Source organism: Zalophus californianus, chromosome 1 (assembly GCF_009762305.2).
Source record: "Zalophus californianus isolate mZalCal1 chromosome 1, mZalCal1.pri.v2, whole genome shotgun sequence".
Taxonomy (NCBI): Eukaryota; Metazoa; Chordata; class Mammalia; order Carnivora; family Otariidae; genus Zalophus; species Zalophus californianus.
The window spans coordinates 167,795,625-167,814,565 of NC_045595.1; the positions used below are offsets into that span (position 1 = coordinate 167,795,625).

The 18,941-nt window shown below is 36.7% G+C and overlaps 1 protein-coding gene across 5 annotated transcripts in view; it reads right to left on the bottom strand.

Moving 5' to 3' along the window:
* Window positions 1-18,941, bottom strand: part of LOC113916211 (PEST proteolytic signal containing nuclear protein) — a 52,499-nt gene that overhangs the window by 26,412 nt on the left and 7,146 nt on the right. For 3 of the 5 annotated variants that reach the window (XR_003517875.2, XM_027582180.2, XM_027582182.2), the window contains 3 exons: window positions 16,222-16,296; window positions 11,845-11,900; window positions 8,899-10,711 (listed from right to left, as the gene is read on the bottom strand). Coding sequence is in view for 3 of the 5 variants with exons in the window: in XM_027582180.2 (XP_027437981.1) it covers window positions 10,585-10,711; window positions 11,845-11,900; window positions 16,222-16,296 (258 nt within the window). In the remaining 2 variants the exon portion in view is untranslated. Of the gene's footprint in view, window positions 1-8,898; window positions 10,712-11,844; window positions 11,901-16,221; window positions 16,297-18,941 lie in introns of those variants that run through there. The other 2 variants (XR_003517874.2, XM_027582181.2) reach the window with 1 other exon arrangement.

The window sequence follows — 18,941 nt, forward strand, 5'->3', positions numbered from 1 at the left end:
GACACAGCAATTGCACTACTGGGTATTTACCCCAAAGATACAAATGTGATGATCTGAAGGGGTACGTGCACCCCCAATGTTTATAGCAGCCATGTCCACAATAGCCAAACTATGGAAAGAGCCCAGATGTTCATCAACAGATGAATGGATAAAGAAGATGTGGTATATGGGCGCCTGGGTGGCTCAGCTGGTTAAGCGACTGCCTTCGGCTCAGGTCATGATCCTGGAGTCCCTGGATCGAGTCCCGCATCGGGCTCCCTGCTCGGCAGGGAGTCTGCTTCTCCCTCTGACCCTCCCCCCATCTCATGTGCTTTCTCTCTCATTCTCTCTCTCTCTCAAATAAACAAATAAAATCTTTATAAAAAAAATAAAAAAAATACCTTATAAAAGAAGATGTGGTATATATATACAATTGAATATTAACACAGCCAACAAAATATGAAATCTTGCCATTTGCAATGATGTGGATGGAACTAGAGGGTATTATGCTAAGCAAAATAGGTCAATCAGAGAAAAACAATTATATGATCTCACTCATGTGGAATTTTAAAAACAAAATAGAAAAAAAAACACGATCACAGGGGAAAAGAGGAAAAAATAAAACAAGATGAAATCAGAGAGGGAGACAAACCATAAGAGACTTTTTTTTTTTTAAGATTTTATTTATTTGAGAGAGAGAGAGCACAAGTAGGCGGAGTGGCAGGCAAAGGGAGAGGGGGAAGCAGGCTCCCCACTGAGCAGGGAGCCCAACATGGGGCTCGATCCCAGGACCCTCGAATCATGACCTGAGCCGAAGGCAGACGCTTAACTGACTGAGGCACCCGGGCACCCCACCGTAAGAGGCTCTTAATCATAGGAAACAAAATGAGGGTTGCTGGAGGGGAGAGGGGTGGGAGGATAGAGTAACTGGGTGATGGGCATTAAGGAGGGCACGTGACGTAATGAGTCCCGGGTATAAGACTGATGAATCACTGACTTCTACCTCTGAAACTAATAACACATCGTATGTTAACTAATTAAATTTAAATTTTAAAAAAAGGAAAAAAAATCTATGGATTTTGTCATCATCTGCTACTTACCTAAATTCTGGCTGGCAGTTTTCTTAAAAACTTAAAAGTTACCCTGTATATATTTGTCAATTTTCCCCCCTCTGCAGCAGCTACCATTCTCCCAGGTAGTAGGTCCAAACCCTTAAGTCTCCTGGGATGCTTCCATCTCCCACCATTGATTCAACCACTGCATTCCTTAGCAATGTCTGATGTTACTTCCATCTCATTACTGCTAATTAATGTTTTTTTTAAAGATTTATTTATTTATTTGGGAGAGTGAGAGAGAGCACATGAGAGGGGGGAGGGTCAGAGGGAGAAGCAGGCTCCCTGCTGAGCAGGGAGCCCGATGCGGGACTCGTGACCTGAGCCGAAGGCACTCGCTTAACCAACTGAGCCACCCAGGCGCCCTACTGCTAATTAATGTTAACATATCATTCTAAGCTTTTATAAACTCATTCATGTAGCATGCTACCAATACCTTGCTTTCCTAGCTCCCATGCTTGCCCTATTATCCTTTTTGTGTTATACCCATTACTTCAATTATTTAAAACTGCCCTTCATCTTGAAGCTCCCTGGTTTTCTAATGGCTTCCTGTCTATAGCAAAGAAACCACAAGAGGAATGAAAGTAACTGTATGGGACAAGAGAGTGCTGTTATAATTCTCCATTTCAACATGGTGGCACTGTACCAGCATACTTTATTAAAAGTTGGAAAGGCCATATGTTAAACTGGAATTTATATAAAAATTTGAAGAAAAAAATAAAAGTTGGCACCAAATAGCCACTTTGTCCTAAGTTACTCCTATCATAAAAAGCAAGGTCTCTGGTAAAAGTGATGATTCCCGATTTTCTTCCTTAGGGCATCACATAGCCAATGCCTGCCATAGTACTTAAATGGGATAGAATGAGAATATGGTGTTTGTTTTTTTTTTAAGATTTTATTTATTTATTTTAGAGAGAAAGAATGAGACAGAGAGGGAGCATGAGACGGGGGAGTGTCAGAGGGAGCAGCAGACTCCCCGCTGAGCAGGGAGCCCCATGCGGGGCTCCATCCCAGGACTCCAGGATCATGACCTGAGCCGAAGGCAGATGCTTAACCAACTGAGCCACCCAGGTGCCCCTGGTGTTTTTTTTTTTTTTTACATAGTGCTTTTTAAAAAATATTTTACTTATTTGACAGAGAGAGAGAGAGCACAAACAGGGGGAGTGGAAGAGGGCGAGGAAGCAGACGCCCCACTGAGCAGGGAGCCCGACGCGAAGCTTGATCCCAGGACTCTGGGATCATGACTTGAGCCGAAGGCAGATGCTTAACTGACTGACCACCCAGGTGCCCGGAGAAGAAACATGTTTAAAAGCTGGGAAAGTGACTTTTTTTTCTCAAAGTGATCCTCTGAGAGTATAACTACACTGAAATCCTGTTTTGAGAAATCTGCCTGTATGGTAAATATGTATGAATGTTCATACACAGACAAAGCTGATATCCACACACAGCATTACAACAGTGTTGTTAGAATATTTTGAGGGTTTTATATCCAACTGCGTATTATATTTATGGTGAAGAGGCACCTTGTGACTGAGTTAAACCACTACTCACACCATCATTTTTTTTTTAATAAACTTTTTTTAAAGAGCAGTTTTAGGTTCATAGCAAAATTGAGCAGAAAAGTAGAGTTCCCATCGATTCTGTCCCCACAGATACAGCTTATCATTCTCAATTTGCATCTTCACTGGAACACCTGGCTGGCTCCATCAGTAGAGCATACAACTCTTGACTTGGGGGTTGTAAGTTGGAGCCCCACGCTGGGTATACTGATTAAAAATAAAATCTTTAAATAAAAAAAATGTGCATCTTCAGGGGTGCCTGGGTGGCTCAGTCAGTTAAGTGTCTGCCTCTTCATTTTGGCCCAGGTCATGATCTCAGGGTTGTGATACTGAGCCCTGTATTGGGCTCCACACTGGGTGTGGAACCTGCTTAAGATTCTCTCTCCCTCTGCCTCTTCCCTCACCTCTCCCTCTCAAAAAAAAAAAAAAAAAAAAAAAATTGCATCTTCAGTTAGATTTGCTTTAATCATTTGCCAATGTTTCAACATCTAATTAGTGTTTATATTCTTTTAATGTTACTTTGCTTGCATTACTGGATTTCAAGTATTCTGCTTGTTTTGATCTTTTTTTCTTATAGTCAAGGTATATAAATTATATAGGAACTTTGTTTTATTTTGAGGCATGGTCATGTGGGTAAATTCACAGTTCTATTGATCTATCCAAATCTTACAGCACCTATGATTTAGTTATGGAATTCCAAAAGCAAGAAACAGAAATAAAACAAGCAACTCAAGGTGTATGACCAGCATGAAATCAGGACAATGCCAGACTCCGAGTGAAATGCATTTTGTGGTGCATTTGGATGACATACCAATCAGTGAGAGACTCAAGAGTTCAGGTAACTGTTCCTGCAGTAAAGTTATAGTGATTATCCTTGATATTTTACATAGTACACAACAGTTTTTATTTTTTCTAAATATTAAGCAATGTGAATTCAATGGACACTGCAGATAAAGTGCTCCCAGAGAGGATTTACTCTCAGGAAATAAAAAAGATTTATGATAACAGCACTTTTGGACTACATAAAAAAAAAATGTACACAGCTATCAATTAGTTCTGTGTCCATGTGCATTAATTAAGTGGATATCTACTGTGATGTGGGTCAAAGCCTTTGGTCTAAGAAAGTTCTCACACAGGGGTGCCTGGGTGGCTCAGTCAGTTAAGCATCTGCCTTCGGCTCAGGTCATGATCCCAGGGTCCTGGGATCAAGCCCTGCATTGGGCTCCCTGCTCAGTGGGGAGCCTGCTTCTCCCGCTGCCTGCTGCTTCCCCTGACAAATAAATAAATAAGTAAATCAATCACTCAATCTTAAAAAAAAAAAAAGGTTCTCACATATCTAATTCAGACATGCTAGAATGACAGCTAACCTAATTCACCTTATTTAGGGATACCTCTATTCTCACTCATTTCTCCAAAGATCCAAGTAATGTAGGATCGATGTAGGAAATTCGCAAAGTATAGGACAATGAAAAGAAGCAAAAAATAAAAACAAAAAGCAATAATCATTGCTAGCCAACAATGATTCCCATAGGAGTGGAAGGGTACATATTACCAGGGATTTGTCATGCAGTGGAATCAGGGATTCCCAAAATTTGTCTTCACTGTTGATGGTGGGCCCCCTCAGTATGCTGCTCTTCCCTGCAGGGAACACACTCTCTCCTCAAAGATCTGAAATTTGGCCTCTGGGTCTCTCCTCTAAGATGTTAAATCTTTCCCTTGTTCACTTACTCCCTGAGCCCTAAGGTGGTAAATTGTCCCAGCAGTTGCTACTTCTGCTACACCTGAGAGTTCTCACACAATCTTTATGCAGATACTCCTTGACTTAGGATGGTGTTACAGCCCCATAAACCCACTGGAGTTGGAAATAATGTTAAGTCAAAAACGCATTTAATACACCTAACCTACTAAACACCATAGCTTAGCTTGGCCTAACTTAAAGGTGCTCCAACACCAACATTAGCCTACAGTTGGGCAAACCATCTAACACAAAGTCTACTGTATAAAAAAGTGTCTAATATCATCTCATGTAATTTATTGAATACTGCACTGAAAGCAAAAAACAGAATGGCTGTATGTGTACTGAATAGGTTTAAGTGTATCGGTTGTTTACCCTTGTGATTGAATGGCTGACTGGTAGCTAGCTGCATACTGCCAGCCCAGGAAAAGATAAAAATTCAAAATTCTAAGTATTTTTCTACTGAACATGTATCTTTTTGCCAGATGTGTATCACTGTGCAACATCATGAAGTTGAAAAATTATAAGTCAAACCATTGGTAAGGTGGGGACTGGACGTATTAGTTCTCCCTTGATATAATCTTCAAAAAGCCTTTGACAAAATTCAACACCCATCTCTGATAAAAAGCACTTAAAAAAATAGGAATTGACAGATATTTTTAACATGATAAAATATGTTTAGTTCTAAAGCCAGCATCTTATTTAATGGTTAAACACTGGAAACATCTCTATAGAGAACAAGAATAAGGGAAGGGTGCCCGTTATTTCTCTAATTCAATACTGTACTAGTGGTATTACGCAATACAGTTAGACAAGAAAAATGAATTAGAGGCACAAAAACTGGTAAAGAATTAAAACCAACTCTATTTGCAGGTGATATGATGATATACCTGAAAAATCCTAGAGAAACAATGATAAAACTCAATATGAGAATTCAGTAAGATAGCAAGACACAGAATGTACAGAAATTGCCTTCATATCCTAAAACAATCAGCACACAATGGTAGAGAAAACCCCATTTCTATTACAATAAAGACTAAATATTTAGGACTAAGCTTACAAGAAATATGCAAAACATATAGGAGAAAAAATTTAAAACACCCCTGAAAGACACAAAAGCGAAGTGCTCTTGATTATGATGGCTTATTATCATAGATACCAGTTAACTAATTAGATCCTGATCTCACAAATGCACAAGAATATACTCCAAATCAGTAGGAATCTACTTAAATTAAAAAAATGAAATACAAAAGCACAAGAAAAACATGGGTAAATTCATCTCTAATATTAGTATAGAGAAAGGCTTTCTAAATATTAACATTGAGAGGCAATAAAATAGTAAAGAGTTTACTACAGAAAAAAATGAAAGCTTCCTGCATTGCAAAAAAACAAAAACAAAAAAAAACCACCACACACCGAAATCAAAGTCAAAGGACAATTAATTGGGAAAACTATAACACATCAAAGATAAAGAATTAGTATATAAGGAATTCTTAAAATTTGAGAAAGGACCAAAAACCCATAGTAAAATGGGAATCACATGAACAGACTATTCATAAAGATATTCAGATGGCCCTTAAATATAGAGGATACCTTACTTCATTCGTAGCTAGAGATGCAAATCAAAACTAATCTGAAATACCATTTTTTACCTATCTGATTTGGCAAAAATTAAAAAGCATGACCTAAACATCCTGTTGGCAAGGCTGTGAAAAGAGGCATGAACTCTCATACATTCCTGGCGGAAAAACAAACTTGGTACAACGCTTTTGGATGAGAATTTGGCAAAATCTAACAAAAGTACATATACACTTATGTTTTGACTCAGCAATCCTATGTTTGGGAATTTACCTGAAGGAAGATACATCACAACAATATGAAAATACACATGCACAAGGTTACTCAATTATAGCACTGTAATGGCAAAATATTGGAAATGACCTAAATGCCCATAGAAGAGTAATTGCATAAACTATAGTATATTCACATTATATAGCTGTTCAAAATGTTTTTGGAGTAAGCTCTCCATGAACTGGTATAGTTTCCAGGGTATACTGTAAAGTAGGAAAAAAACCACCAAAATATAAAAGTTAACTATAACATGCTACATATCATGTTAAGAAAAAGAGGGAAATAATAAACACTCATCTATTTATTCAAAAGAGACATAGGAAGGATAAAACAGAAACCAGAAATAGATTACCTACAGGGGACAGGTGCAAACAAGATAGAAACGCTAGGAGGAAGAGAAAGAGCTGGAAAGGACAGAAAGGAGTGACACTTTCTGTATAGTTCTAACTTCTAGAACTATGCTAATATTTTACATACCAGAAAAACCACACAAGTTAACAAAGAATGGGCAGCATTGTGAAATACAAACAAAAACAAGTTAACTAATTTCATTACAAAAGAGTAGCATAACCATACTGAAAGGGGTAACCGAGAAAAGAACCCACATTACTTTGTAAAACAGTATTTTGATTATGCATTGCAATACTAAAAAAAAAAAAAAAAAAAAAAGCTAGTATACACAAATACTGCACAGGTTGGTAAGCTGTTTTTCCATTGGTAGATATATGGTAGATATAGTAATTCTGAAAGTACTTTATGTGTATTCTATAAATTGGGCAAATGAAAGTGAACATACTACAGATAGATTCTTACTGTTGGATAAAAGTTTCAAATATAGGAAGACTAGAATCAACTCTGGTGTTGGTCTGGTACTGGAGATACACGCACATACAGTATACACACACATACACATCAATCTAGAAATAGATATAGGTGTATATATTACACACATTTTCTAGCTCTGTTAAGCAGGCTAGAAGCAATGATACCTCAGTAACAATGAGATCTAGTACTGATTTTGATTTCTAAAGACCACCGTCTCTAGAAGGAACCATGCTTAGAGAAATCACTAATTCCAAGGCTGGAGAAAAGAAAATCCAAGATGGGTAGAGTGTATCTTTTGTTGCCAGAAATTAAGTATTAAAAGGATGGTGACATCAAAAAGACATAAGGGTCACCTGAAAGGCGTTCGCATGGGCAAATCTGGGACATTCTGAGTTACAAAATGAATAATGGTAGTAATGGGTAGTAACCTAAAGAATAACATAAGGTTACATGGGCCCATTATCAATAAAATAAATAATGAATGGGAGGGGAACTTCCTCAGAGCAGAATTTCAACTACTAAAAGCAGAGAAACATTGGAATAGCAAACCATCACTTGGCAAATTCTACACTAACAATTGTTTCAGGAAAGAACCACGGGGGAAGAAAAAAGAACCATGAATGCCTGCCCTATTAGTGGGCAATAGTATGAGAAATAAGGTACTTACATAGTCCCTAGAATTTCCCCACAAGATACTTACTAATTACAAAGAAGACAGTAATCTGACAGTGGAGAAATCTGGCAGACACCACCTTCAGCAAGTGATCAATATTAACAGCAACAGGACAAATTATCATCATGCATTTGCTGTTCCACTGAGGACACATCAGTTCTGTGTTATTCTTGCCAAAAATTCATAAACTGAATTTAACCATGAGGAAAGAGTAGGCAAACCCCCAACTGAGGGTCTTTTACAAATAACTGCCCTGGTCCTTTTTAAAAACTCTAAGGTCATGAACAACAAACAATGAAGTGTCCCAGATTAAAGGATTAAAGAGAGACAGATGACAACTATACCATGTGGGATAATGAAGGGCATCTTTGACTAGAAAGATTAGTGGAGCAAATGGTGAAATGTGAAAAAAGTCTGTAGAACAACTGTACAAGGTAATATATTAAAGTATTATAATAATGTTAATTCCCTGATTTTGACAATTGTCCTGTAGTTATTTAAGATGTTAACATTTGGAGAACATGGAAATACCTTGTAGTAGTTTCACAATGTTTTGTTAAGTCTGAAATTTTTTTTAAAAAATGAAGTTTAAAATTCAAAAAAATACCTTCATGTGACCAGGAAAGTACCTTCCCTCCACACTAAGTCAAACTAATCTTGATTACTAGAGCGAAGGAAAAACATCTGAAAACAAACAGCCTTCATTTGTAATTACTCAAACTGGAATGAATCTTAATTCTAAAATGTAGCTCAATTTTTTATTTACTAGGACCTGACCTACTGGGCAGTAACCGTATAAACATTTCGAGCCCATGACACGGAGCCAATGGATGGTAGACACTATGTATACCTTCTAACACTTAGAGATTTCCAAAGATACGCCTTGGCAGGATTTTCTACAGCACAGGACAGAAAACACTTTGGCAGTGAAGGAGAGGGAGGATTTGGATTAAGTCTTTTCCAACCCCAGACACTGTAATGCTATAGAACTATGTGCTAAGTTAGGTAGACTCCGATACTAATTTTAAATTTCCCATTATTCTGGCCAACAATCTGGGCAAGAGCAAAAATTGTAATATCTGGCTCGTCTTTTTTGTTAAAAAAATAAAAAAACAAAACAAAAAACCCAGCAACAATTATGTAGAAGAGAAAGTAAGAACACTATTGAGTTTGACAAATTTATTGGTATTTTAGTAAAGACATTCATCTCAGTCGTTTCTCTCCCATCTTGACCTTAGGTTAATACTTCATTTGAGTCAAGAAAAGAATATGTAGGAGAGGGATGTTATTTTAACATAAACAGTAAAATGGACAAAAGTGGAAAGTCTGCCTACGTTAAAGCAAGTTAAATTCATGTATCTTGATATAATTAAATCATGTAAGGACTAATAGTTCTATATACATTTCCATTGTTTTACCTGGGGCTTACTCTAAACTTAAATGCAAATGAACAAAATGTTAGGAATATATACAGGCTGCTTCTCTGGAGTTATTACCTATTAAAAGAGCTCAGCAAGTAGTTACCACCAATAAAACAGTCTGAAGCTGCCTCCAAATTAAACACTGCAGGAGTAGTCAAAGAAATCATTATACGGTGTTTCTTTTATCCGTGACTACGCCTTTAAAGAGGTGTTTATAACTGTCACATTAAAAAATAATTCATATACAAAAATTTAAAAAAAACCCTACAATACACAGATCTAACAACATATATGTGGTCAAAGAATCCATAAAATATGTTTAAAGATGCATTTTCTTTCTTTTTATCTTCAGTACCTAAAATGTGCTTTTGAGAGGCCATTGGTTAATATGTATACACTTCAAATAAACCATATTACTGTACTAAAATAAGAATTCTTGCGTTAAGTTCAAATCAAACTCGCTTTCACAAGTTAGTAACTTAAATTAAGCTTGAACAAAGTTACAGAAAGTGCATCTTTCTCATTTTCATCTTCATACAATGTTGCTTTTTTGGTGTTTCTACCTTTTAAAAATAAAACAGCCAAATATTTAAGTATTATGTACATTTAAATTTTTGGTGGTGGTTTGTATTTTAAAAGAAACAGCTTCCTTATGATTTGCCTCAAGATCTGGTGGAAATGATTACAGGAACTAGCTAATAACAAAAACCAAGAGAAGCACATTCAAAATACTGATTTACTTTGGTAGCAAATGGTCTTTGAAGACTAATGAAGGTAGACAAGACCCGTTAAAGTGAAGTGGGCTATTTCAAATACTCAACAACTTACATAAAATTAAAAAAATTTTTTTTAAAGAGCTAAGCATCTGTACCAACTGATAGCAATGCAATATTATCTAGTTTATGATGACTTGAAACAAAACAAATGCCCATTAGGAAAAAAAAAAAGCTATATTTTAATTTTATCTAACGTACTTTCAGTCAATAGTCCAGTAACATTTTCCTCCCAATACAATACTCCCTCTTCTATAAGGCTGTTCCTGGGAGCCAGACACTTTAGGTTAATAAGGGAGTTAAGAGTAACTGCTTGCAGTTTAATAGACAATAACTTTTTGCGTTCCTCTTAATGTGCTAATAGTTGTGTCTAAAAAAATATGCAATTCTTAGAAAGGTACCATTTCTGATTTTTTATTATCTGTAACCTTTGGAAACTAATCACATGAAACTACAAAATTAGCAAATGTCTTGAAATCTGTATATAAAACATAAATTACCTCTAATTTCAAACTCTCATTAGTGTACCACTCAATCTTAAAAAAAAAAAAAAAAAAAAGGCGGCTCCAAAGATAGTCTTATACCATTCTTTAAAAAAGGAAACTGTTCCTTTTAACTTTACACCCACCCCACACCCCAATTTCAAAACACATCATTTAATTGTCTTGGTCATGGACATTTCCAAGATGAGATTTTATATTTCGCTCCCATAGCTTCTGGTTATCAGAAAAACCATGCTTTCCTTTATTGAAGGAGTTTGGTCCTGCTGATGTTGGTGTATCCCTGTGTTAAAAGACAGGAAATTTATTTAAAAGTTACATAAAGCCTTTTGGGCCATGTTTTTAACTCATTCAAAACATATTTGTTTAGTACCTATTATGAACAAGGGCTGAGTATCACAAGAACCTAGAGAGTTTTTAAAAAATACCCTTTCTATAAGATCCAGTCCTAAAATTCCAGATTCAGTAGGTCTGAGGAGAGACCAGCATGTTTAACAAACACCTAAGGTGATTCTGACATATAGCTAAGGGTGGCAACCACAACTGTTTTTATAACTGTTGCTTGAAACCCTTTAACAGGGTCATGAAATCAACTGATGGCTTGCCATCAGCATCTATAAAAAAATGAAACAGAAGAAAAACATGAAGATATATTACACATAGAAAGGTTGTCATTGTGGATTTGTTTCAATTTTACATCTTTTACGTTTTTAAACATATAAACAAACAAACTGGGTATTTAGACAAAGTTATAAGATCAGATGTATTTCCTACTTTTAGGTCCCAGTATGAAAGGAAAGCGGGCAGGCAGTCACCGGGACTGTTCTTATTTGAATCCTAGACTCCAAGTCTGATATAGATGCTTGCATATGGACTTAGTTCTCTGGGAGTTTATAATTTGGTAGAAATGGGGACAAACTATGGGTTGATTTAAACCCGAACTTCCTTACTAGCCTCTAAGTTATCTTAAGTACAAGAAAATGGCCATTATGTTAATTTGATAAGTTATTTCCATGACAACAGAAACATGGAGGAAAATTAAAATACTTGTCTTATTTTGGTATTTGGCATCTTAATTAGGAAAAAAGGACATGTACAATCAAGATTAAATGGTGAGAATAATATGAGAGGTAAATGAGTGAAAGTCTTTTCTTTTTTATACTGAAAAAACTTAAATTTTAAATCAGAAACGTTTCTCACAGCTATCTGAAGAAAATACAGATTATATGTATCTGAAAAGAAATATCCTTAAAATTATTATTTTTTCATAAGGTACTCAATTTCTCTTATCAGGAGAGAAAATAAGATCACTGATAGCTCACAAAACAAAACTGTTTTGCCCAAATATGCAAGAAAAGCCCAAACAATAATGATCATTTTTAACATTCTCTACAATCTTTACAAAAAAATATATACCTTCCAATATTCTTCATCCTCATCTTTGCTTCTGGAGGCATTTCCTCTGGCTCACTCTGGAGGGAAAAAAAAAAGCAAACAGAGATGTGTTACAGGTTTATTAAATTCACTTGATTACTAATATTACTAAATTTTGTATCTAAGTCTTCTAGCACTTTCAATACTATAAATCTTGGTAAAAGGAGAAAAGTATTTATCTTAACTACATTTTAAAAAGAAACACACAGATCTTGAAGTGTGCTGACTTTGCATAAAGAAAAAAATCTGGTAAAAACCTGACATTCTAGAACCCAAACCATTTGTTTACTATGCAGTACACACTATGCTAAGTGCTTTAATATGCACTCTCTTTTAAAATCCTAACAATCCTCAGGGCACCTGGGTGGTTCAGTTGGTTGAGCATCCATCTGACTCTTGGTTTCAGTTTGGGTATGATCTCAGGGTGGTGGAATCAAGCCCTGAGTTGGGTTCCATGCTGGGGTGGGGGGGGGGGAGGGGAGAGTTGGCTTGGGATTCTCTTCCTCTGCCCCTTCCCCGACTCTCTCTCAAATAAATAAATCTTTAAAAGAAAAACAAAAAAACCCTAACAATCCTACTAGGTAGGTATAATGATCATCATTTGCATTTTAAAGGTGAGGTAAACAAGGTTAATTTGTCTAAAGTTAAAAAGCTAAAAATAGCAAAAGAGCTGGATGCCAAAGCAAAGATTCTTAACAACTTTATGGTATTGCTCCTTCTAAAAATGTCTCCTTTACTAAAAAGGTATCTTTAAAGTTCATTCTTTCTATACTTCTAAAGATGTTGAAAAGATATGTGATAAGTTAAATTCTTTTTAGATCTGTTTTTATGTATGAATGTTGCTGGTGAGATAATTTTTTTATTTTTAAGTAGGCTCCATGACTGACATGGGGCTTTAACTCATGACCCCGAGACCAAGAATCACATGCATGGTCTACCAACTGAGCCAGCCAGGAGCCCCTAAATATTCTTTTTTAAAAGAGTGTCTTTAAGATCTAGCCTAAAGGAGTTTCTCCTGGTCAAATCTGAGATAAGTTGAGCATTATTGCCTACTGAATAAAGAATCCATGAGGGGCTCCTGGGTGGCTTAGTCATTAGGCGTCTGCCTTGGGCTCAGGTCCTGGTATGGAGTCCTGCATCGGGCTCCCTGCTCAGCAGGAAGCCTGCTTCTCCCTTTCCCACTCCCCCTGCTTGTGTTCCCTCTCTCGCTGTGTCTCTCTCTGTCAAATAAATAAAACTTAAAAAATAAAGAAAGAAAGAATCCATGAGCGGGGCGCCTGGGTGGCTCAGTTGTTAAGTGGCTGCCTTCGGCTCGGGTCATGATCCCAGGTTCCGGGGATGGAGCCCCGCATCAGGCTTCCTGCTCAGTGAGGAGCCTGCTTCTCCCTCTCCCCCTCCCCCTGCTTGTGTTCCCTCTCTCACCGTGTCTCTCTGTCAAATAAATAAATAAAATCTTAAAAAAAAAAAAAAAAAAGAATCCATGAGCTTACACTTAGATAAATAAGGGACAGTTCTTCCTTACAGGAAGAGACAATAAATATAAGAGAAAAAACAATGAGAAAAAACACCATTTGGCAAACATTCATAAAAATTGATTCTGGTAGGAATCAGCAATGGATGCTGACACTCATGGGAGTGTTTAAAAAATTATATATTTTCATGTATTCTTTTTCTTAATTAAAGATTTTACTTTTAAGTAACCTCTACACCCAACTTGGAGCTCAAACTTATGACCCTGAGATCAAGAGTCCCATGTTCTACTGACTGAGCCAGCTAGGCGCCCCATAAATTTTAATTTTTTTAATTTATTTTATTTTTTCAAATTTTTTTATTCTATAAAATTTATATTTTTTATTTGTTATGTTAATCATCATACATTACATCATTAGTTTTTGATGTAGTGTTCCATGATTGTTTGCATATAACACCCAATGCTCCATTCAATACGTGCCCTCTTTAATACCCATCACCAGGCTAACCCATCCTGCCACCCCCCTCCCCTCTAAAACCCTCAGTTTGTTTCTCAGAGTCCATAGTCTCTCATGGTTTGTCTTATTTTTTTTTTTATTTAAGTAGGCTCCACACCCAACACGGAGCTTGAACTCACAATCCTGAGATCAAGAGTCACATGCTCTACTGACTGAGCCACTCAGGCGCCCCCATGTATTTTTTTTTTTTTTAAGATCTTTATTTACTTATTGAGAGAGAGAGAATGGTAGAGAGAGAGCATGAGAGGGAAGAAGGTCAGAGGGAGAGGCAGACTCCCTGAAGAGCAGGGAGCCCGACGTGGGGCTCGATCCCGGGACTCCAGGATCATGACCCGAGCCGAAGGCAGTCGTCCAACCAACCGAGCCACCCAGGCACCCTCCCCCATGTATTCTTAAAGCATAACCCCCAAAATAAATTTTAATTACAAAAGGTAAAACAGTACTTTGGAAAAGTACAGAAATCTGGCAGACATCACTTTAACCAAATGATCAAGGTTAACACTGTCATTAATGGGACATATTGACAACATGTGCTCCCTGGTATGCTAACATTAAGAACTGGGCATCACCTCTGTGGTATTCCTGCCAAAGTGAGTTAATACGAATCTAATCATGAGGAAACATCACACAAATTCAATCTAAGGAACATTTTACAAAATCACTGGCCTGAACTCTTCCAAAAATGTTAATGCCATAAACAGAAAGACCCAAGAATTGTCCAAATTAAAGGAGACTAAGGAGGTAACAACTAAAATTTCAAAATTAATTAAATGGATGCCCTCATTGTCCAACATGCTTTGGGCTCAGATATATATCCAACGTTACTTAACTATGTTCTGCAGAAAAAAGAAAAACCAGATGAAGATTTTAGATGCACACATTCTTTTATCTAAGAGACAAATTAAAGTTTATATCCTTTACCATCAACTTGCTAATTTCTCCATTCGCAAAACAGGAATAACTACATCACACGATTCAAAGGAATATATGAAGGATAAAATAAAGTTACGTGAGAAGACAGCCAAATTGTGAGGCGTTCAAAGTAAGCCGGTACTATCACGCAGCTTCCCATTTCCATCCTCTCTACTTTTGCACATGCTGTTCCCTTCCTCCTATCCTGTCCTTCCCGCATGCACTCTGTACATGCCAAGAAGTTACCTCAAGGGGCGCCTGGGGGGCCCAGTCGTTGGGCGTCTGCCTCCGGCTCCAGTCGTGGTCCCAGGGGCCTGGGATCGAGCCCCGCATCGGGCTCCCTGCTCCACGGGAGGCCTGCTTCTCCCTCTCCCTCTGCCCCTGCTTGGGTTCCCTCTCTCACTGTGTCTCTCTCTGTCAGATAAATAAATAAAATCTTTTTTTTTTAAAGATTTTATTTATTTATCTGACAGAGAGACAGCGAGAGAGGGTCTGTCAAAACACTGCCTGATGTTCCAGCATCCAACTCCTATTTCTTCTATATATACTCTTCCCAATCACTTCAGCCCACAGTACGCTCCTCTGAATGTGTAATTCCTAACCATACTGTTTTGGGAGCAATTACTCATGTACCCTGTTAACACTTAATTGTTATACAATGGGGTCACATTTTAAGTGGGGGTTAGTTTCTAAAGTCAGAGACCAAAGAAAAAAAATCAGTCAAAATAATGCTTAAAATTCCATATCATATGTTATTCATAAGCATAAGAGAGGGGCACTGTGAGAGGCACGAGGAAACTAGGAAACTAAGAGAACAGCAGTAAGCAATGCTCACTCTGGAACACGTGCTTACTGAATAGACTTCTAAGAGAATCACTTGCACTATTTGCTATTCTTCATGGGGATACCAGAAGAAAGCATTACAGCTGCCTTTTTGAAGGTGAATGCATGCACGATGTCTCATCACTGAAGACTCCAACTATTAAATTATTAAAGACAGCAGCATTAAATTTTTCTTTTTTTGGACTCTACATATTTCCTAGTGTGTATTATTATTGTTCATAATAAGCATTTGTGTATTATTACTGTTCATAATAAGCATTTGTTTATTTGATTCTTTTTTTTTTTAAGTAGGCTCCATGCCCAGTATGGGGCTCAAACTCATGACTATGAGATCAAGACCTGAGCCGAGATCAAGAGTCACTTAACCAACTGAGCCACCCAGAAGCCCCTGTTGATTTGAGTCTTAAGTTCATTGCTTCCAAAGGCAATATTTTAAATAATCCTACAACCAAATAAAATAGAAATATCCAGATTTTGCAGGCATCACACACACACAAAAAACTATTCAGAATTACAAAAATTCACTAGTATCATTAGTACAACCTACAATCTGCCTCTAACATCTTCCTTAAAGAAATGGTTAAAGTAAAATAAACAAAACTAGGTGTTGACTTACATCTTCATCTTCATTAAAAGCTGCTGCTACTGAAAGGGTTTTTGGAGCAAGTGTTGGAACAGTTTCTTTAGGCTTCTGAAGAAGAAACACATTAAAAAGTATCATATAATGTTAAAAGTATCACATAATGTTTATACAGGCTTGTTTAATGATACAAATAACATCTTCAAAGACTTGATTTTATGTTTTCACAGAAACATATAGTAAGGAACTCAGAACAAACTTTAAAGAAATCCATTTTTTCTTTTTAAAAATGTGGTTATCAACAGGTAGCTTTAACTTTATTAATTATATGTCCATTTGTTTTCATCCTGTAAAACATTTTCTAGTCAGGATATATAGTATCATGTAACTAACAGGTACCCGGAAAAGGTAAAAGAAAATGATTAGTACTTCTTTCCCACAGTAACAAAAAATGAAGTGCAGTGTGCCTTGAGAGAGAACATAAAAGACACTAAGACTCATCTCTCTACTGGGTAGCTTTCTGACCTACAGCCTGTAAACATGCTTCTCTTCTATCTAATCTAAGTTTCTGAGGTCAGTTGTCCTCACTATCTTCATCCTCTCACCATCCATTTTGTCGATAACCCACTGCAATCTGGCTTCCTCCCTCACCTAGAATCGGGTGACCTTGGTTCTATAGGGTCACCAGTGACCAGTGCACCGCCTTTGACTCTAATCACCAGCTATTTTTTGAAACACTCCTACCTTGACTTCTCTGACAATGCTTTTTAGATGCTATTCTAATTCTCTGATCTTTTGTTCCCTCTTTGTTTCCTCCTGTTCCCCCCACCAAATGACAGACACCCAAGAATCTGTCTTTAGGGATCTTTCCTTTCCTTCTCTGTACTTCCCTAGTCAACTCCATTCACTCCCATAGTTTTAACTACCAAATCCAATGGCTGCCCCAAACAGAATGTCATATACCGACTAGTCAGCTCCACTTAGAGACCCAATGGGTACTTTAGTTTCACAGCGTTCTAAGTACCCAAGCCAGAAAACCTTTTCCTCAACTTGCATTCTATTATAAAGTCTTGTTGCTTAAATCTTTATCTAATAGACCTATCTCTCCCTCTGCATTCCCATCAACTACCGACACCTAAGGCCCCTTAGCATTACTTGCCTCAACTACTGTTAGAAATACCATCCCCCCCACTTCAGTGTTTCTTCCCGCTAATCCTCTATAATGATAACAGAGTGATATATCTAAAATACAAATCTGTTTAAAAGTTTCCATACAACAGTTCCATAGCTCTGCTAGAACCTAAAGAGTAAAACCAAACTATATTATGTAAGCCCTTTATGATTCCGTTCTATGGTCTCATCTGGGGGGCTTTCTATCCCTACATTTGCATACCACTTTCCAACTACAAACAATTTCCTGAATGGCTTCACATCTAAACTGCTTTTGCACAAAATTCTTTTTATCTGAGATGCCCTTTGCCTCCTGTCTATAGTTAAGGCCAACTCAAACATCACCTCATCAGTGAAATCTTCTCTGATCTGCTGAAACAAAAGGAACCACACTTTCTTCTATAACACAAACACTTTTTATAAATGTTTGCTTTTGAAGAAATAAAAAATGTTAATCTGGAGATTATGCATAGAGACTCTAGAAATATCCTTTACTCTTTTAAAGATGTCAGGTGTTTGATGTTGTACATACAGCATATGACACAAGTAAGTGCCTGTTGATCAACTACTTTTTCAATCATATAATCAAAAGCAATAGTTTCAACTATTTTTTGTTATCTTAAAACTCACTTCCCCAAGATGACTGTGTTTATACTAAAGTTTACTTTATAAAAACAGGTTTTTGTTTTCCAAAGATTAAAAGTTTTACTGAATAGGCATTTTCAAACAAAACCCTCCCATCTAAAATGATCAGCAATTACTAAATCATGTTAATGATTTAGAAAAAATAGGGATTTAGATATCTAGTTTAGGAGTGTGCTGACCCCAGTAAAATCTATTATCAAGAGTAACATCTATATGGAAGTGTACATGAGAATACATGTTTAACGACTATCAAAAAAATCCCAAAGATTTATGCAGTTGGTCTATGCAACTTTATAAAAAAAAAAAAAAAGGATTGAACAGAATCAGCTCAAATAGGAAGAAAAGTCATGAAGTAATGAAGTTACAAGCCGAATGTCTTTTGGCCAGGATGAATTTTTTTAAAGAAAGGAAGAAAGAAAAAGGCAAAACAACATTAGGGTAGGAGTAGGGGTTCTGAGAAATGGTAGCTCTTTTAAAACTAGAAGTGTAACTCAAACACACCGACTCTAACAGGAACCTGATCCATATCATATTTTTGAGATCTTTGAATGAACATCTAATGCAAAAATAAAGCTCTATGCATCTGGCAAATGAGCATTAATTTTCACAGAACAGATATGAATAAACAATAATCCTTACAATCCTTAAAGGCAATAATCCTAATAATTCTAGGATTATTCTCCTTATACAATGTAACTATTTTCTAAAGCTGAGAATAATATACTACCTTTTTTTTCTTAAAGATCTATGTGGTTGAAACATATGAAATTGTCACTTTTGCAGGTCAGAAATAGTCACACATCTAGAAACTTCATGTAATATTTTAAAACTTTCCAGATACTCCATGGTGAATAATTAAAATTAATTCAAGGTTTATATTTAAAACAAGGGCTCAAAAGTTGATCTGTCATAGGATATACAGGGCTCAATGTCCATTTGTA